We start from the raw sequence: 21,785 nt of genomic DNA, 5'->3' as shown, positions 1-21,785 counted from the left end.
GGGAATGTAAACTAGTACAACCACTATTGAAAGCAGTGTGGAGATTTCTTAAAGAACTAAAAGTAGAACTACAATTTGATACAGCCATCCCACTACTGCATACCTACCCAAAGAAAAAGAAGCCATCTTATGAAAAAGACACATGCACATGTATGTTTATAGCAGTACAATGCACAGTTGCAGAGATATGGAACCAACATAAGTGCCCATCAACCAATGGGGGGATAAAGAAAATGTGGTATATATATACCATGAAGTACTAGTCAGCCATACAATGAAATGAAATAATGGCCTTTGCAGCAACTTGGATGGAGCTGGAGGCCATTATTCTAAGTGAAGTAACTCAGGAATGGAAAACCAAATGTCATATATTCTCACTTATAAGTGGGAGTTAAGCTATGAGGATGCAAAGGCATAAGAATGATGTAATGGACTTTGGGGACTTGAAGGGAAAGAAAGGAGGAGGGTGAGGGATAAAAGACTACACAATGGCTGTACTGTATACCGCTCAGGTGACAGGTGCACCAAAATCTCAGAAATCACCACCAAAGAATTTATCCATGTAACCAAATACCACTTGTTCTCCAAAATCTATTGAAATAACATAAAAATAAAAATAAAGGGTTCCAAGATGGCTGAATAGGAACAGCTCCAGCCTCCAGCTCCCAGCGTGAGCAACACAGAAGATGGGTGATTTCTGCATTTCCAACTGAGGTTTGAAGAGAGTAGTGGTTCTCCCAGCACTGAGTTTGAGATCTGAGAACAGACAGACTGCCTGCTCAAGTGGGTCCCTGACCCCCGAGTAGCCTAACTGGGAGACCCCACAGAAGTACAAACTACCATCAGAGAATACTATAAACACTTCTATGCAAATAAACTAGAAAACCTAGAAGAAATGCATAAATTCCTGGACACATACACTCTCCCAAGACTAAACCAGGAAGTAGTTGAATCCCTGAATAGACCAATAGCAGGCTCTGAAAGTGAGGCAATAATTAATAGCCTACCAACCAAAAAAAGTCCAGGACCAGACGGATTCACAGCCGAATTCTACCAGAGGTACAAGGAGGAGCTGGTACCATTCCTTCTGAAATCATTCCAACCAATAGAAAAAGAGGGAATCCTCCCTAACTCATTTCATGAGGCCAACATCATCCTGATACCAAAGCCTGGCAGAGACACAACAAAAAAAGAGAATTTTAGACCAATATCCCTGATGAACATCGATGCAAAAATCCTCAATAAAGTACTGGCAAACTGAATCCAGCAGCACCTCAAAAAGCTTATCCACCATGATCAAGTGGGCTTCATCCCTGGGATGCAAAGCTGTGTGAATATATGCAAATCAATAAACGTAATCCAGCATATAAGCAGAACCAAAGACAAAAACCACATGATTATCTCAATAGATGCAGAAAAGGCCTTTGACAAAATTCAACAGCCCTTCATGCTAAAAACTCTCAATAAATTTGGTATTGATGGAATGTATCTCAAAATAATAAAAACTATTTATGACAAACCCACAGCCAATATCATACTGAATGGGCAAAAACTGGAAGCACTGCCCTTGAAAACTGGCACAAGACAGGGATGCCCTTCCTCACCACTCCTATTTAACATAATTTGGAAGTTCTGGCCAGGACAATCAGGCAAGAGAAAGAAATAAAGGATATTCAATTAGGAAAAGAGGAAGTCAAATTGTCCCTGTTTGCAGATGACATGATTGTATATTTAGAAAACCCCATCATCTCAGACCCAAATCTCCTTAAGCTGATAAGCAACTTCAACAAGGTCTCAGGATACAAAATCAATGTACAAAAATCACAAGCATTCTTATACACCAATAACAGACAAACAGAGAGCCAAATCATGAATGAACTCCCATTCACAATTACTTCCAAGAGAATAAAACACCTAGGAATCCAACTTACAAGAAAAAAAAAACCATCAAAAAATGGGCAAAAGATATGAACAGACACTTCTCAAAAGAAGACATTTATGCAGCCAACAGACACATGAAAAAATGCTCATCATCACTAGCGATGCAAATCAAAACCACAATGAGATACCAGAGAAATGCAAATCAAAACCACAATGAGATACCATCTCACACCAGTTAGAATGGCAATCAATAAAAAGTCAGGAAACAACAGGTGCTGGAGAGGATGTGGAGAAATGGGAACACTTTTTACTGTTGGTGGGACTGTAAACTAGTTCATCCATTGTAGAAGACAGTGTGGCGATTCCTCAAGGATCTAGAACTAGAAATACCATTTGACTCAGCCATCCCATTACTGCGTATATATCCAAAGAACTATAAATCATGCTGTTATAAAGACACATGCACACGTATGTTTATTGTGGCATTATTCACAATGGCAAAGACTTGGAACTAACCCAAATGTCCATCAACGACAGACTGGATTAAGAAAATGTGGCACATATACACCATGGAATACTATGCAGCCATAAAAAAGGATGAGTTCATGTCCTTTGTAGGGACATGGATGCAGCTGGAAACCATCATTCTCAGCAAACTATCGCAAGAACAGAAAACCAAACACTGCAGTGGGAATTGAACAATGAGAACACTTGGACACAGAATGGGGAACATCACACACCGGGGCCTGTCATGGGGTATGGGGAGTGGGGAGGGATAGCATTAGGAGATATACCTAATGTAAATGATGAGTTAGTGGGTACAGCACACCAACATGGTACATGTATACATATGTAACAAATCTGCACATTGAAAAAGTATAATAAAAAATTAAAAACAAAAATAAAAACTAAGAAATCCAGGGAAAAGCAGCAAGCATCTTCATGTATGCAACTTTCTAATGGTTGGTAGAGAAAATATATATATAGAGAGAGAAGGAACACACACGTGATAAAGCAAATAGGGCAAAAGGCATATGAAAGGGCATATGGAAATTTTTAGTGCTATTCTAGCGGATTTGCTGTGTTTGAAATTATTTTCAAATGAAAAGTTTTTTTAAAGCATGCATTAAATTTCTTGATCCATGGTGCCCCTTGTAGGTAACAACAGTGTCACTGAAACAAGAAAGAAAAGTGGGAAACCCTGGCCCCTACTAGTGCTGACAGCCATCAAGAACCAGTAAAGTTTTGATGCCCTGCCTCACAACTAGAGGAAAACGTAGGGTCATCTGCAGCAATTGCTAGCTAATGTCCCAGGAGACCTTCCCAGACAAGACATGCACAACTCAGGACCCATCAGCACGAGACACTAGTGCCTACAAGAAATTAAGGCCAGCAAGAACCCAGAGGGCAGTACAAGACCAAAAACTCTTCTTGTCCGTCACCAGGAGAGTATACAAGCATCCCTTCCCTAGAAAGGATGAGGGGAAGGGAGACCCCATGAGAGGGTAAACACAGCTCTTAATGCATGTTTGCATTTGGAATGAGCTGAATGTTTACAGAAAATGGACTACGATAAACCAAAAATGACTGTGTGACCTTGAAGTGGCTTATTGAAGGATCCTTCAAAATAAGCTCACATTAGTTGAAATAAATTACAGATTGTATGCTTTTTGCATATTACAATTATAAATGTTGACTGCTTCAGGTATATAACTGCTCATTGATTATGATTCCAGTTGGAAATATGAATCGGTGTGTGTGGAGGTGCAGGCACAAAGAAAAAATGTCTGGAGTAAAATATACAAAAATGTTAATGGGGACAAGAAAACAGGTGATTTTCATCAATTTTTATGTGTTGTATGCATTTTGAAAAAGAAAATTGTATTATTTTTATAATCAGGCAAAACTAAATCAATACAGATATTTTTCCTTAGAAAAATGTAAATGTCATCAGAGAACAAGGCAGAGTACCACACATTATTCCATCCCAAGCCTTAACTAGTTATTAATTAAAGGAAAAAAAAAGACTTCCTTTCTGTTCCATTGATGTCAGCAATGAAGCAATGCTGTGGTAGGAGAAATTCCCATTGATGGATTTTTGTTAGGTATGTCAAACACAGTTTCATACATATTTGTCTACCTGCCTCAAGTACAAACTCAAAGTCTACAATTTGTTTTGTGGTGATTCCCTAAGTTTGCTACCCTGGCTCTGTCCACAGCATGCATCTGACATCTATTGTTGCCTGGAATTGCTTAACTTTTTAAAAATACATTCTTATACCTAATAATTATTGCAAAATCTTGAATTCTTCCTTTCTTAAAAGACTCTGACTCTTTGGGATTCAGAGAGGCACACATACACCCTTAAATGAGTATAATGGACAGATAGATGCAGCCTGCTTCATTTGACTTTTGCTGTCTTTCTCTTAATTTTCCTCTTTGCCTGATTGTTCACTCTATTTTATTCTTTCCCTTTTGCATCTCTTTTAAAATTTTTCTCCCAAAAGGTAGATTTTTGTCTAACAATCTTTACCTGTTTGTCAATATGGGCTGATGATGTGCTTATGAAGAAGGAACTCCAAAGAAGGAACCAGGGGACCAGGTATCATAATATATCCTGTCCCCAAATCCACAGACACTGACTGTAAACTCTCTCTCTCTCTCTCTCTCTCTCTCACTGTCATACACACATGCACACAGACACACACACAATCATATTACTTATTTACAAATGCCCACATTTTACATGAGCTATTATTCTCCTTTCAAATTTAAAACTTAATTGAAAACAATTCTTTTTGGAAAAAGATAACTTGCATTCCTCTTACTCGTCTTGAACCTGGTTGAGTTGACTCCGGGTTGAGTTCAAATTAGAGTCTAACTGTTGCATGTCCCGATCCCGAGGACTGGGATCTTTACGTCTCTCTCTGTCAAACGTGTTCTGGAAAGGCACACCAAAAAAACAAAAAATAGTCTGAATATATAAAATGACATTGATGAATTAAAAAAAAAAACAGTCCATCTCAAAAGAGTGCACAAGAAGTTCTAGTGCAGGCAAAATTAATCTAGAGTGATAAAAATCAGAAGATGGTTGCCCTGGGGAAGGTGCAAGAAATGCTCTGGAGTGATGGAGATGTCTGATATTCCAATAGAGATGTGAATTTACACAGGTATACGTATTTGTCAAAACAGCAATCTATGGATTTCACTGAATATAAATTATACCTCAATTTCCAAAAAGACTTTGAAACATCATTCTACATCTTTATACCTAGAATAATGCCCACACAGAGGATAAAAATCTGAGAAGCATCCAAACATTGTCAGGGAAAAAAATTACTTAATGATAACTGAAGTCTATAAAGTTCTTAACACATGTCAGACCCTATGCAGCTTGTTTACTGTGCTTATCACATTTAATTCTCACAAATGACCCTATTAGATCAGCAAAACCATTGTCTCCATTCAGCAAATAAGAAAATTGAGACATAAATGTTTAGATACCTACTCCACGGCCATAAAAGAGGAACTGGTTTTCTGCTCAGTGATCTCCAAGCAGGGATCCTTCAGCCACTGTCTTATAAGGTTCTTGCTCAGAACAGACTAAATGCTTTCTTTTTGTTATTATTACTATTTTTTATTTTTTTACTTTAGGTTCTGGGACACACATGCAGAATGTGCAGGATTTTTACATAGATATATGTGTGCCATGGTGGTTTGCTGCACCTATCAACCTGTCACCTAGGTTTTAAGCCCCACATGCATTAGATGTTTGTCCTAATGCTTTCTCTCCCCTCACCCCTGCAATTCCCCGACAGGCCCTGCTGTGTTGTTCCCCTCCCCGTGTCCATGTATTCTCATTGTTCAACTCTCACTTATGAGTGAGAACATGTGATGTTTGGTTTTCTCAGAACAGACTAAATGTTTTCTAAATGCTTCTGTTTTAGAAAGGGTTATAGGTAAATCCATATAAATGTTTAAAAGTAAAGTAACTAATGTTTTGGTTGCCCAGATGTAATGATGTGGATGCCTTAAGCAAGGTATGTGCTCTCTTTCTAGTCTGATCTCCACCTGTTCAAAAACTAACACCGTCCCCATGAAAACCACCAATAACTCTCACAAATTGTGACACTCTGTCAGTCTACCAGAATTAAGTCCTCTTCTTCTCTTGGAGGTTTCTGATTTGTTTTATCTCACTGTTCAGAAAGTCAAGGGTTATCCTTCAGCATCCCTACCTGCAGAGAGGGGACCTTGCTGTCAACAGGTTTTCCCATGGAAGCAGCAGTAAAGGAAGCCTCCAGCCAAGGCAAAAGGCGTGACTTGATTGTTTCCACACCATCGTTATGTCCTCCTAAAAGAATACACACATCAGGCCAGGGAGAGAAACACAACTGCATCAGCAGTCAAAGAACACAAAAAAGCACCAAGAAAGGAGAGAAAGGCAGGCAGAACTGGATGGGAAATTACCAGGCCATTCTCACCTTCTTGGGCTGCTGTTGTGAGGATCCCGAAGAGTTGTCCCTGCACCTTGGCAACTTGCTCAATGAGTTCAAGGCAGTGGTTTAGATTTTGATCACACGTGTTTGTCTGCAAGGACAAAACAGTAGATAACCAGGGTAATTTCTTCACTCTGGGACCCACTGCAGGCAGACCAGGGTCTCACTTGACCCAAGAGCTGTCTGGCTCTGGTATGCTCTGGTAGCAGGACTGCTGTGTGGTCATCGAAACTTATCTCCCGTAGACCACATTTCCCAGTTTCCCTAGCAGTTCGTGCGGCCATGTAACTGAATTCTGGTTAACTGGATGGGAAGTGATATATGCCTGGGGCCTGGCCCAGAAGGGAACCTCTTGAATGATTTTTTTTTCTTTTCCCCTTTGTCAACTGAATGCAGAAGAGCCAAGAGAGGATGCTGAGGGCATAAGGGATGGTGGAGCCACAAGATTTGCAAGGTTGCTGACTGAATGCTTGCATTGAATTATCACATAGTTGAGAAAGTTGGTTTGTGTGTGTTAAGCCACTGAGATTTGGAGGTTGTTTTTTATAGCAATAATCCTACTCAGTAAAACCCTACAAAAATACATTTAAAAGCTAAATGGACCTGTTGTCAGACAATACAAATCACTGCCTAATTTACCTGCTTTATTGGTTCCTGTCATCTACATAAATTCAATTCGTATATACTGTATGTGCATAGAGAACATGACTTCTTAACAGCAAGAAGGTATTGCTGGGTTTAGGATATAAGGGACTTGGCACTTGCAGACTTGTGGGGCAGACAGATGAATAGCCAGTTACTCTGCAGCAGAATAATAAGTCTAACTACACAGATGAGTGCAAGCTCTACCCAATAGTCCACTGTCTTGGAAAGTCTGGGAAGGCTTCCAAAGGAAGTGAAACCTAGTCCAAAATGAAATTAGCCAGACTTGGAAAAGGAGGTGGTTCCAGTGGTTGTGGAACATTCTAAGCAATGAGAACAGAACACAAGGAGGCAAAGAAGTGAACCTTTTGGCTATTAATCTGCTTTCCTCACTTCTTTGAAAGATTCTACCATTTCCATTTCATCATAAGCCAAACCTCTAACTGACTCCAGCATTAGAAGAAGGAATACAACTACAAGCAACAAACATCACGTGGTTGTAAAAATGCATTGATTTATGTGTCACCTCAGGGCGCAATAAGGCATTGGTCCTTGGTGCCTCCTGGACACAACAAATCCCAGAACAGAAAGCAGGGTACAAGGAGGATAGAAATTAGGAGTAAGAGAAAAGTTGAGATAATCTCTAGGCAAAAGTTTACAAGTCAAATGCACATCTGCATCAACCAAGGAAATGGTTCAGACAGGCAGGAAGCTCCTTGAGGACAGGCCTGTCCTGTTGGTTGTTGTATTCCCAACCCTGGATTCTACAGTGTCCCTGTATTCAGACTCATTATACGTTGGATGGATGCATGTAAATGAGATGATTAACTCACTTTGTATTTATCATATCTCTCCTATATGCCAGGCTCTATTAGCGCTTTACATAAACTCAGCTAATTTTTGCACTAGTACACTAGGAGTTAGAAGAACTATTATCATTCCCATTTCAGATGAGAAAGCCGAGGCACAGAGAGGTTAAGTAACTGGTTCATGGCTACCCAGCTAGTAAATTATCAGAGCTGAGATTGGACCCCAGCAGCCCAGCTTCCACAGTCCATGCTCTTAACTAGTAAACTATCTATACTGACTTTTAGATTATGCTTCATGCTGGGAGTAGAGGGAGGATTGGATGATGCGACCAAGAGTGAATGGGGAGGGCATCCAGGGAAGGCTTCTCTGTGGAGGAGACCCTTGAGTATTCCTGGGTTATAAGATTCAGGGAAGCACAGCACTAGGGAAGGAGCATGCCAGGCAGTGGGAACAGCAAGGACAAAGGTTCTGTGGCAGGAACAAGTTTAGCAACCTTGAATATGTCAATGTGGCAGAGGCACAGAAAGTCAGAGAGTTTGGCAGGGTAGGTTGACCTGGAGAGCCTTTCACCCCTGGCATGGAGTTTGGATGGGATGGACTTGTAACTGAGAGGGCAGCTGGTTTACTTTCCATGCTTGGTAAATGGTACCTGGTAACTAATTCTGTTGTAGCACTGATTTCTCCTGTAGTCATTTTTTCTCCATCTCGTCCATCTAATCTCTCCTCCCAAAAAGATCATGAGTTCTTTTTTTCTTTTTTCTTTTTCTTTTTTTTTTTTTTTTTTTTGAGACGCAGTCTCGCTCTGTCGCCCAGGCTGGAGTGCAGTGGCCGGATCTCAGCTCACTGCAAGCTCCGCCTCCCGGGTTTACGCCATTCTCCTGCCTCAGCCTCCCGAGTAGCTGGGACTACAGGCGCCCACCACCTCGCCCGGCTAGTTTTTTGTATTTTTTAGTAGAGACGGGGTTTCACCGTGTTAGCCAGGATGGTCTCGATCTCCTGACCTCGTGATCCACCTGTCTTGGCCTCCCAAAGTGCTGGGATTACAGGCTTGAGCCACCGCGCCCGGCCTGAGTTCTTTTTAAAAACGATCTTGCTTTGCTCATGTTTGTATCTGTTGCCACTAGTATCCTAGCAAATTGAAGGGTCCGAACAGCAGTTGATGAAGGAATGATTTAACAGCGTAATGTTGACATGATAGAGCATTTAAAACCCATAGCCTGAACAGCTATCTCCATTTCTTCCTCATTAATTCAGCACTCCTTGCCGTGGCCATTTTATACCTGCACTTATTACACTGAACTTCAATTACCTACTTACAAGCCTTTTGCCCTCTGGCAAGATCATTCCATGTGTTAAGTGGATGGAGAATGAGCTTGGGAGTCAAGCAAACCTGAGTATCTCAGCTCTGCTGCGCTACAGTTCTGTGTGACCCTGCACAAGTTACTTAACCTCTCTGAGCCCATTCTTCTCCCATGCAATGGGGATAATAATGCCTTGCGGAGCATTAGAATTAAATCAAAATAATATATGTCCAGCATCTCAGACACAGAAGGTGTTTATCAATTGGCACCTATGAGGTGGCATGCAGTACTGAAAGGAGTCAGTGGCTTAGGAATAAGGTAGACCTTTGTTCAAACCTGGTTCTCAACTTATCAGCTGCATTCCCTTAGAAAAGACATTTAAATATGAGGCTCTGTTTCCTCCCGTTTAGGAGGTAGTTGATCACATGAGCAGAGTCCAGTGTAAAAGAGGTACACAATAATTAGAAGTATTATTGTGGTATCATTACTATCTGTTCCTATGCCTTGCCTAGAGCCTGGTACATACTGGGTACCCAGAGGAATGCTGGTCAAATGAGTTTTTAAACACAACTTAAATAACAGGAGAGAATATCCTGTGTCACACAGTTCCGCTTCCGAAGACGTGTTACAACATGCTGCAACTTCTAAACACAAAGCATTGCACAAGATAATCAAGTTGCAATAGGTTCACATTATTCAAGTAAACACATACCCACATACTCACACAAGACAAACAGAGCAAAGATATGGACTAATTATACTGTCTCCAAAGCACAGACTCTCCAGATTTATCCATTCATAAATCATTGAGTTCCTATTATATGTAAGACCCTGGAAACAAAGCTCAGGAAACAAAGCTATATTAAAAAAAAAAAAAAAAAGTTGTCTTCAGTCAGTGAACTAATTAGACAGGGAAGTGAGATGGAGAACAAGAGGCACATAGGGGATAAATAATTACCTTAGAGTTTATGTTAAGTGCTCTGTGTGGATAACAAGCTATAGGAGTAGCAAAATAACCTCTAGGGAGGGGTGAAGGGTAAGAGGGAAGGGCAATTGAAGAGGAGAAACAGAAGGTACCAAGGCATATCAGGGGAAAGTGAGCACAGGGTCCAGAGTTGAAAGACTTGACTGGCCACATTAAGGGTCTTAGGCTTCATTCCATCATCAAAATGTTTAAGGATGCAACAGAAGAAGGCGGGTATGACATGCTCATATTTCCTTTGCATGTTACAAAAATCTCTCTGGCAAAAGCAGACCAGATAGAGTTTGGGTTAGAGAGTGAGTCTGGTGGGGAGGTAGATGGATATAACCATCTAGCTGAGAGACGCTGGAGGCTGTAGACATAAGGGTCTCCCAAAGGTCTTTCCTAGCCCCAAATTACACCTGTGCCAGTAAAGTTCCTGCTGATTTCAGCATTACCTAAGAAGGTCAGGGAGTTTTGAAATGAGTAAGAGGTATGAGAGGGATGATCCTGAGTTTGGGTTTGAACAAGTGAGGGGGACTGCAGGACCTTCAGATGGAATGTCCAGTAGTAGTACCTAATAATTACTGATCTAATTACCTACTCTATGCCAGCCAGACCCTGTGCTAAGAGCTTTATATACGTGGCTCCATTTAATCCTCAGAACAATCCTACAAATGGGATGCCATCATCATCCAAAATTCAACACTAAGGAAAAACAAATTAAGTAATTTGAAGAGACAATAGTGCAGACCCATTCCTGCAGCCTCCAGCACTGCAGCTGAGCTCTCAACAACAATGCTTTCCCCAAAGCAGATGGAAAGTAAGTCTGGAGCTTAGAAGAGAGACAGGACTGGGAGGAGTGGCTTTGGAAGGCTTCAGCAAGTGGGAGGGCTCAGAAACCACATGCACAGATGAGATTACTAGGGAGAGAAAAGAGTGAGGAGAGGGCTAAGGGCAGAGCGAGGGGCAATTTTGCTGTGTCAGAAGTGCTCTAAGTAAGAAGAGCCACTGGATAAAAAACAAAATAAGAGCAGTCAGAAATAAGAGGACACCCAGGAAGCAAGATGAAGAAGAATAAGGAGGCCGAAGAAGGAGATGGTTTCAAGAAGCAGAAGGGCATGGCTTATTCATGCATTTATACTCTGAAGAAATTTTATGGAGAGGCCACTATGCACTGGATGCTAGGGACACAATGTCTCCTGCCCTGGAGGAATTTATAGTCTAAGATAAACATGAAAATAAATGCAAAAACACATGCTATTTACTATAAGAAAATTCGTCCAGATTTCAGAGGTAAAACTCAAAAGAGAAGCTGGTAAGGGCCATGAAGTTTCAGGAAAGCCTTTGCTTGAGGAGCTTTGTGGGCTCCCACTCCTAGAAATGGATTTAATTGCTCTCGTGTGGGACCTGGTCTTTGGAAATATAAAAGCTTTCTGGATAATTCCTATGTGCAATGAAGATTGATAACCACAGCATTAGTGGGTAACAAAATCAATTTAGCAAATAATACTAAAAAGAAAATAGAAAAACACACCGTAATGAGTAAAGGTAATTATTAGTGGAACTTGAGTTTATATGTATAAGAGTTTATGTGTGCTATATTGTGAAGTAAAATGCATTGAGTCCTATAGGTAAGTTTTAAAAACAATGTTCTAGAGGACAATGCCTTGCCTGTGTTGAGAATCACTAGTATTGGCAATGAGAACCATAAAAATGATGCCTCAAACAGCTGAATCAAAGTTGGATTGGAAGTGGGCATGAATGAAGGCAGGGAAATGAATAAGAACTTTCCATGTTATAAGTGTAAAACTGAAATAAGTAAACTTCAAACACATTCTAATGGCTTTGCGCAGATAGGAAATCAAGAGTTAACAGAAAAGAATAAAATATTCAGGAATATAACCACCAACATTATTAACATAAAGACATGTTCTTTTAAAGCTACTAACCCCTGTGACACAGATATGGGCTAAGAGCCTCCTTTTGTTACCATGATTGCTGTAATAATACTGCTAGTTCTGTTAGAGGCAACATTTTCTGGACTGCATGAAGCTACTGTTAAAATAGAGATCTTAAGACTAATGTAACAGACTCTTTGCGGCAATAAGATAAAGACCTAAGGCCATGCCAGGCAAGCATTAAGTCACATACCCCTACACATAAAGAATCAACTATGTTCTAACTGTCAAAAGGTTTTTTCTTTTTATCTAGCAGCTAAGCAAGCACTGGCCTTGAGATAAACAATGTTAAAACAATTGCAACTCACTGACTACCAGACTCTGACTAACTGATCCCCTCCCCTGTTCCACAGTCCATAACTGCAACTTCGACTGCATAAGTTACTGATTTCAGTAACTTTCTGCTGATAAGAGACCATGGACAATAGGCTGGTTCTGGTCGATCCGCAGAGGCTGCACACTAAGTTCCTTCATGTCCCTGCCTCCACCTTTGATGTATAGGGCCTAATTGTAATACATTTAAATGTTAAGCCTCTACCCCAAAATGAATATAGGATGAATGTAACATGCGTGTTTGCTTACTGTGCATGTGAGAGTTCCCCCTTCATGAATATTCATAGCTCCTCCTATAACCTGTTGAATATGTATACACATGGCCAACCCGTTCAGCATTAATTCCTGTCTACGTCGCAGCCTGCAGGTTGTTACCCTTTCTAAGAAATAAAGCTCTCCAAAGAAAATGAGGATGTTCCTATCTCACTCAAATATCAACAGGGGAAAAGTTTTCCAGGCAGAGAAAACAATGAGTGCAAAATGCCCTGAAGCAGAAGCATGTCTGGCATCTCTAGAACTGTGCTTTCTGAGACAGTAGCCATGAGCTACATGTGGCTATCTGAATTTAAATTGGACTTAAGTCAAATTAAAAATTATGTTCTTCAGTGTGCACTTGCCACATTTCAAGTGCCCAATAGTTACCATATTGGACAATGCAGATATAGAACCTGTCCATCATCATAGAAAGTTCTATTGGACAGCACTGCTCTAGGACAAGCAAGAAGGCTGGTACTGCTGGAGCGGGCTGAGCAAGGGAGAAAGTAACAGATAAGGTTAAAGAGCTTAAAGGGGCACAATTGTGTAGGACTTTGAAGGTCATTGTAAGAGCTTTGGCTTCTTCTGACTGAAATAGGAAATTTGGAGTGTCTTGCAAAAAGAGTAACTTGATCTGACTTGACATTTAGAAGAGTCTCTTTGGGTTGTTACTTTTGTAATAATCCAGGTGAAAGATGATCAAGGATGGAGAAGGGTGGTAGCAGTGGGGTTGGTGAAAAGTGTTTAGATTCTGTATGAACTTTGAAGTTAGAACCAACAGACTATGATGGTGAAAAGGGGGTGGAGTACATAATGATGAAGACTACTTAGAAAGGAGGCCTGTAGTTGGGGCATGGAAAGGCTAAATTCCATTTTGAACAGATTTGACTTTGAGCATTTTGAGCATTTCAATAGCATTCACTATTGAAAGATGACCAATGGGCAGCTGGAGAAGTGAGAGCTCAGATGGGAACATATCCTATAGAAATAAGATTCATCAGTATACTTGTAAGAGATGAAGCAGGAGTGGAGGGGGAAGAATACAGGTGTCAACATTCCAATGTGATAAAGATGCCTGCAAACTCAAGAGAAATGATGGAACCTGGGGAGTGGCCACAAGGTATTAAAAAAAACTCGTGGTTGTGAGTACAGTCTCTACTGTGGAGAGATGAAGGGAACAGCTGGATGGAAACGGTTTTAATGACAGCAGAGAATGGGATGTTATCAAGACAGGAAAATGTAATAAACGAAGGCACTTCTCATTACTTACAGGGAGTTTCTAAAGTAATTGTTTATTAGTTCCAGACAAATACTAGTGCTATTTGTAATAAACATTGTGACAAACAACATGTTTTTTAAAATTCAGAGTTCGGTTAGGCCACTGGGCAAAAAAAAAAAGGGGGTAAATACTGTATACATGTTAGGATTTCTTATTCTCAACCTCCTGAGACTAGGTAGTAGGTACTTTTAAAATTAGTTGGGGGGAACCCAAGTCTTTTATGATAAAGAGGTCATTTTAACTTTCCAGAATTCTTAATGGAGAAGGAATGGTCAGTGCTGGTTCTTTAAAAGGGAGCAAAGAGATTGAACAGGAAACACTAGAAAGGAAGGCTAAGGAGAAAGCTGTAGCTGCTCTTTGAGCTCCCCTCCACTTCAGGAGCACTGGTTAAACGGTGAATGGGGAAGCCTAAGGACCTCATAACAGGCAGGATCTCAGAAACAAGCTAATCTAGGCTCAAAAAATTAAAATCTGAACAGGAAATTTACATACCATCTAGACCAATCTCTGCTATTCCATAGATGAGGTACTAAGACCCAGAGAAGTAAACTAATTTGACACCGTCATTCAGCTAGTTCTATGCAGAGCCAAATGTAGAAACAAGGGGGGGAGGGGGCTAATTTCCGGTCCACAGTTCTTTTTGCCGACCCCTCCATTTACTATGTAAGAGGGGAAATCCCTATTTATATTAAGACGGACCGACCGAATGTAAAGCAAATTCAACACTGAAGAGTTCTGTTTGGGGGGAAGAGGGAATTATGGGGAGCCAGGGTGCGGGTAGGGATTAATGAGATTTGAAAAGTGCTCATGGGTTTGGTGACAGAATACTGGCTTCTCACAAATGCCTGGAAAAAGGCCTGAATCCGCCCTGGTGTTGGAACTGTGCCTCAATTGCCAGGCCCACCAGCATGCAAGTGAAACCCGCAACGTTAACAAGTGTCCGTTTCGCGTATTTCTGGGTAAATAACTACTGGGTGTGTGTTTATACAAATCCATTCTGATACAAACCCTGGGCAGGAGAGGGTTGTAGTAAAAAATAATTCGGGGTTGGGGAAGGAGGCGGTGTGGATTGCGCTGGCGAGGGGGATTGGAAAGAGTGGCCGGCGTGACCAGACCAGTCGCAGACCACAGGGCTTCCCTGTTGCTAGGTCGCCGGCGTCCTTAGTTACCACAGATTGGACGCACTCTCCAATCTCTCCGCAGCCTAGTGCCGCGCTCCGCAGGCCGCGCCACCCGCGCGCCGCCTCGCTAAGCTGGGAGACAAGGGCACGTACACACATGTCCTTCCTTCCCCAGCGATCCCGGTCGAAGGCTGAGGTCCTGGTTAGGAATCACAACCGCGGAGGCTTTGCAAAGTGGCCACCAACTCCAGCCCTAAGAAATCCCCGACGAGGGCTGTGCTGGAACCTACGGGAGGGCGAGCCCCGGGGGTTTTTCACCCAGACTCACGTTGTACTCCTTCAGCCAGGAGTCTAGCTTTTCCTGCAACGTTCGTAAAGCTTCGTTTGAGACCAGTCTTTTCAGATTTTCCGCCATCGCTCACTATACCGCACGGCCCCACGCTGCGTGATGGAGACGTGGGTGGACCAGGCGGTGGCCTCCGCAGGACCGTGGGGTGATATGGCAGGAAGGGTGTTCTCTTGTGGGTGGCTCAGAGCGCGGCAGGTGTTTCCATCCTCCCCCTCGGGTCGGACCGGGCCGGGTTCGGGAAGCCGGGGGGGAGGTGCCCTGGGCCGCAGCCACAGCCCCTCATCCGCCGCCCCGCGCAGTCTCCTGGCTCCCCAGCAGCCGCCTGAGCCCGGCCATAAATACCCTGGCGATTATTAAACAAACCTTGACGTGGACGCGTTGGCTGCCAGGGACGCGCGCGGCCCGCATCGTGGCAACGCCCGCGCCGCCCCGCCCTGGGTGACAGCCGCGCGCCCCCCCGCCCGGGCTCGACTGAGACGCGCCGTCGCACGGGCTGGAGGGCAGCAGGGCACCTAGAGCATTCCTCCCCATTCGGGGGTTCTGGGTGCCCACGCGTGTCCAGAAAAGCAGCAGTTAAGTCGTCATAGAAGTTTGGGGCAAGGCTGTCTCAGGAGATCATCTCTTTGGCTCCTTTATTCTTTCTCCTTTCATTCCTTTAATTATTCATTTGTAGCGCCTTGGGTTTACCTGTATGAAACTTGTAACTAAAATTTCAGTACTTCCTACTTCTAGCTTTTGCTTTGTTCCTTGACCCACTGGGTACCCAAGTCAATAGAGTTTAGGTCCAGGATGTTCACAAATTAAAGTTAATCCCTCAGGTTTGGATAATAATACTAAAAGTGTATATTTTCGTATTATTATTATTTTTTTAAAGAGTCATTGAGCACTCTAAAGCTTCATTTCATGCCGAATTCTCTAATTGGGACTTTCTTGACCTAGTTTGGCAGTATTTCAAAAGTGTGTATTCTGCTACAGAAATGGATTCAACTACTTAGGAAACCATTTCGACCATCTTTAAGCGCTTTCGAAGCAAGCTCTTTTATATACCATCAAAAAATGTGCTGATTGTAAACCATTCCTATCCATTCTTTAAAACAGCGGCGGGGAGCAGAGCCTCAGCTGGTTAGCTAGCTAGTTTAACTTAGTTTCATCTCTGTAGGTACTTGAAAATCTGTGAACACTGCATATATTCAAGTATTGTAAAATCAAGAATTTTCACCACCTCTTGTTTTTTATTTCTCTTGATTACAGTGGTTTTACTATCTGCTAATGGAAATGAAAGGCTCAGTTTTGGAGCCTGTGTTCCTACTATTTTCTGTAGACCACAAAATAAGGACTATAACGGTATAGTAAGGGTATATGTTATAAGGGTAACATGTTATTTGATCGGAGTAGAATAATAATTTCTAATGTTAAAAATACCCCCTCAACAAAACAACTAAATATTCATTAAACAACTTCATATATGTATATAACATACATATACACATATATGTATATAATGAATTGAGAAAAGCCTCAAATTTCTCAATTTGGACCTAATAATTACATATTTCAATAGGCATTTGGAATCTTTGAACAGTCCCATTTACTTATTCATAAAAAAATCATATTGGAACATTTATGTCAGATAAATTAGATGTAAAGTATTTTTTCTTGCTGTGAGCACCTTAATTCGCCTGTAATCCTTGGTTTCATCATCTGTAAAAGGAAAATAATTCTTTCATAGGATTATTATGAAACTTAGTAAGATAATTCATGTAAAGTATTTAGTACAATGCTGGGCCTATGCTGTAGAAATTGCTGTAGTAATTGCTGTTTATTAAATATAAACTAATACTGACCTATGTTTGCTATTATTAGGAATGTAGATTAGTATTAGTTTATATTTAATAAAGAAAACTAGTTGTAAACAATCTAAACCTCCAACAACAGGGCAATGGTTGAGCACATCATTCAATGAAATGTTGCACAATAAAAATCTTGTTATTGTAGAATATATACTATCTAGAAATTTTCACTATAACGAAAAAGGCAGAACACTAAATCGTATATACTGTGTTAAACTGCACAATGTGAACCCAAGGTACAATTGTGGGTTATTTTAATTGCTCTTTTATATTTTTCTGATTTTTTTCAAGTTTCTACCATGAACATGAATTGTTTCTATGATAGCTTATTCAGAAAAAAGTTACACAAAACAGTTACTAATATAGTTTGGCTGAGTCCTTGTCAAAATCTCATCTGGGATTCCTACGTGTTGTAGGAGGGGTCCAGCGAGAGGTTATTGAATCATGGAGTCAGGTCTTTCCTGTACTGTTCTTGTGATAGTGAGTAAGTCTCACAAGATCTGGTGGTTTCGAAAAAGGGAATGTTCCCTGCACAAGCTAGCTGCCACCCACATAAGATGTGACTTGCTCCTCCTTGCCTCCTGCCGTGATTGTGAGGTCTCCCTAGCTGGGTGGAACTGTAAGTCCGTTAAACCTCTTTCTTTTGTGAATTGCCCAGTCTCGTGCATGTCTTTATCAGCAGCACGTAAACCAACTAATACAGTAAATTCTTATGGGGAGTTGGACTCCACTGAAAAGATACCCAAAAATGTGGAAGTATTTTTGGAACTGAGTAACATTTTGGAACTGAGTAACAGGCAGAGGTTGGAACAGTTTGGAGGACTCCGAAGAAGACAGGAAAATGTGGGAAAGTTTGGAACTCCCTAGAGTCTTGTCAAATGGCTTTGACCAAAATGCTGATAATGATATGGACAATGAAATCCAGGCTGAGGTGGGTGGAGATGAGGAGCTTGTTGGGAACTGGAGCAAAGGTTACTCCTTTTATGTTTTAGCAAAGAGACTGGCAGCATTTTGCCCCTGATCTAGAGATTTGTGGAACTTTGAACTTGAGAGAGATAATTTAGGGTATCTGGCAGAAGAAATTTGTAAGTCAGCAAAGCATTCAAGAGGTAACTTGGGTGCTATTAAAGGCATTCCGTTTTGTCAGGGAAGCAGAGCATAAAAGTTCAGAAAATTTGCAGCCTGACAACGCAATAGAAAAGAAAATCCCATTTTCATAGGAGAAATTCAAGCGGGCCACAGAAATTTGCATAAGTAACAAGGAGCCAAATGTTAACCCCCAAGACAATGGGGAAAATATCTCCAGGGCATGTCTCCAGTGCAGCCTAGGGACTTGATGCCCTGCATCCCAGCCACTCCAGCCATGGCTGAAAGGGGCCAATGTAGAGCTCTGGCCATGGCTTCAGAGAGTATAAGCCTCAAGCCTTCAGAGCTTTCATGTGGTATTGAGCCTGTGAGTGCACAGAAGTCAAGGGTTGAGGTTTGGGAACCTCTGCCTAGATATCAGAAGATGTATGGAAACACCTGGATGCCCAGGCAAAAGTTTGCTGTAGGGGTTGGGCCCTCATGGAGAACCTCTGCTAGGGCAGTGCAGAAGGGTAATGTGGGGGTGAACCCCCACAAAGAGTCCCTACTGTGGCACTGCCTAGTGGAGCTGTGAGAAGCCTCCGTCGTCCAGATCCTAGAATGGTATATCCACTGAAAGCTTGTACTGTGTGCCTGGAAAAGCCACAGACACTCAACACTGGCCTGTAAAGGCAGCCCGGAGGGAGGCTGTACCCTACAAAGCCACAGGGGCAGAGCTGCCCAAGACCATGGGAACCCACCTCTTGCATCAGCATGACCTGGATGTGAGACATGGGGTCAAAGGAGATCATTTTGGAGCTTTAAGATTTGACTGGCAGGATGCAGTGGCTCACACCTGTAATCCAGCACTTTGGGAGGCCGAGGCAGGCAGGTCACCTGAGGTCAGGAGTTTGAAACCACCCTGGCCAACATGGCAAAACCCTGTCTTTACTAAAAATACAAAAATTAGCTGAGTGTGGTGGTGGGTGCCTGTAATCCCAGCTACTTGGGAGGCTGAGGCAGGAGAATCACTTGAACCAGGGAGATGGAGGTTGCAGTGAGCCGAGATCACATCACTGCATTCCAGCCTGGGCAACAGAGCAAGACTCTGTCTCAAAAAGAAAAAAAAAATTTAAAAATTAAAAAAATTAAAAAAAATTTGACTATCCGACTGGATTTCAGACTTGTATGAGGCCTGTAGCCCCTTTGTTTTGGCCAATTTCTTCCATTTGGAATGCCTGTATTTACCCAATGCCTGTACCCCCTTTGTACCTAGGAAGTAAATAACTTGCTTTTGATTTTATTTTTTAATTTTATTTTTTATTATACTTTAAGTTCCAGGGTACATGTGCACAACGTGTAACTTGCTTTTGATTTTAAAGGCTCATAGGTAGAAGTGACTTGCCTTCTCTAGTCCTTCTTTGGACTGTGGACTTTTGAGTTAATGCTGAAATGAGTTAAGACTTTGGGGGACTGTTGGGAAGACATGATTGCTTTTGAAATGTGAGAACATGAGATTTAGGAGGGGTCAGGGGCGCAATGAAATGGTTTGGCTGTGTCCCTGCCCAAATCTCATCTTGAATTTCCATGTGCTATGGGAGGGACCCGGTGGGAGGTAATTGAACCATGGATGCAGGTCTTTCCCATGCTGTTCTCATGATAGTGAATAAGTCTCCCAAGATCTGGTGGTTTTTAAAAAAGGGGAATTTTCCTGCACAAGCTCTCTCTGCCTGCTGCCATCCATGTAAGATGTGACTTGCTCCTCCTTGCCTTCTGCCAGGATTGCGAGGCCTCCCCAGCCATGTGGAACTGTAAGTCCATTAAACCTCTTTCTTTTTAAAATTGCCTAGTCTTGGATATATCTTTATCAGCAGCATGAAAATGGACTAATCCAGTTACCCCAAAATTTTACCACCCTCAGAAAGAAAAATGTCAGCTAAAATATCAATATTTAAGCAGCTCCCTCAAAACAGAACATGCTTTGACTAAATGTCTGTATTGCTCATTTAATAATTAGACTTACAGTGTCTTAAGATAGAACGGATCTTTGAAATCACCTTAGCATATGCTCCCTGATATTTATCTCTACATATGCCCCAGCTTCACAATTAGATTCAAGACCTTTAAGGCTTGCAGTCATTTAATGTACATCCTGGCTTCACTAGAATTCAAGAGATGTGTTGTGTATAGCAGGAACTTGTGTTTATGATAAGAAGCATTGGTCTTTCTCCTGATGATCAAAATACAGAATATGTTTCACATGTTTATTCATTATTTACCCTCCCTACCCCAGTACTTCCAAAAAAAGTGTCTGAGATGGCTGATAGCAAGACACTTGAAAATACTGTCAGATTAGTAATATTTTTTAGAGGAAAAAGCAAATATGCCCAAAATGTATGCCCATGTACTAAAAGCCACATTTCATATTTCTTTCTGGGCTTAGTGGAAGGCAAAGCAGAAAGGAAAATGAGTTTTATGATAATGATTGATGTTTAAAGTATACATACGAGCTCTTTCAATGAAAACACATTTTCTTGGTACCAATGTAAAATGTATTTGCTCATTTCCAAAGAGTATTGGACAACCTAGATGAAAGATATCTTAATAAACCTTTTTAAAAAATATATAGAAAAAATCTTGATATTATTGTTTTGTGAAACCATCTTTGATCAATGCTGAAGGAGTAATGCTAGAAAGAGCATTACTAGAAATGCTAGAGAGCATTACTAGAGAGAAATGCTAGAAAGCATTACTAGAGTAATGCTAGAAAGAGCATCAAAGAGCAGGCCAAGTAATTGACACCCCATTTTTAGTTCTCAGATGATGTCATCTGATACAAGCTTAGAATTTGCATACCTGTTGGAATAAGTGGATGTCTTCATAAGTGCCCTTAATGATGGTCCCCTCTGCAGAGCTTTTGATGGGTGGGTGCTAAATAGCAATCAATTTAAGACAGAGCAAAAGCCTGGAGTGCAAATAGCTTATATTTCTGATTAAAGAGTCCATGTGTTTTAAATTATAAGCATGTAGTCAATATGACTGCGATTCTATTTTAAAAGTTGATAAGCCTTGGCCGGGAGTGGTGGCTCATGCCTGTAATCTCAGCACTTTGGGAGGGTAAGGCAGGCAGATTACTTGAGGCCAGCAGTTTGAAACCAGCCTGGCCAACGTGGCAAAACCCTGTCTCTACTAAAAATGTAAAAATTAGGTGGTGCACATCTGTAGTCCCAGCTACTCAGGAGACTGAGGCATGAGAATCACTTGAACCCAGGAGGCAGAGGTTATAGTAAGCCAAGATGGCGCCATTGCACTCTGGCCTGGGTGACAGAGCGAGACTTTGTCTCAAATAAATGAATAAATAAATAAATAAATAAATAAATGTTGATAAGTCTCCTTTTTTTCACATATGACAGAAAATACCAGATAAGTAATGATTCTCTTTGGGGAATATTTTGATGCTCAAATTTTGTCCCAATTTGAT

General features: G+C 41.4%; 2 protein-coding genes across 4 annotated transcripts in view; one reads left to right on the top strand and one right to left on the bottom strand.

The window, feature by feature from the left end:
* LOC105499577 (spermatogenesis associated 18) overlaps positions 1–15,863 on the bottom strand; it is a 43,893-nt gene extending 28,030 nt beyond the window's left edge. For all 3 annotated transcript variants that reach the window (XR_011621175.1, XM_011772210.2, XM_071093339.1), the window contains exons 1-4: positions 15,369–15,863; positions 6,363–6,468; positions 6,117–6,232; positions 4,710–4,822 (exon numbers count right to left, since the gene is read on the bottom strand). Coding sequence is in view for 2 of the 3 variants with exons in the window: in XM_011772210.2 (XP_011770512.1) it covers positions 4,710–4,822; positions 6,117–6,232; positions 6,363–6,468; positions 15,369–15,455 (422 nt within the window). In the remaining variant the exon portion in view is untranslated. The remainder of the gene's footprint in view (positions 1–4,709; positions 4,823–6,116; positions 6,233–6,362; positions 6,469–15,368) is intronic.
* A 17-nt stretch (positions 15,864–15,880) lies between these two features.
* LOC105499578 (sarcoglycan beta) overlaps positions 15,881–21,785 on the top strand; it is a 30,603-nt gene continuing 24,698 nt past the window's right edge. Inside the window, exon 1 of the mRNA XM_071093340.1 lies at positions 15,881–15,961. The gene's annotated coding sequence lies outside the window, so the exon portion shown is untranslated. The remainder of the gene's footprint in view (positions 15,962–21,785) is intronic.

Source organism: Macaca nemestrina, chromosome 3 (assembly GCF_043159975.1).
Source record: "Macaca nemestrina isolate mMacNem1 chromosome 3, mMacNem.hap1, whole genome shotgun sequence".
In the NCBI taxonomy this organism is placed as follows: Eukaryota; Metazoa; Chordata; class Mammalia; order Primates; family Cercopithecidae; genus Macaca; species Macaca nemestrina.
The sequence above is the reverse complement of the archived record's forward strand: the minus strand, read 5'-3'. Positions and strand labels throughout refer to the sequence as shown.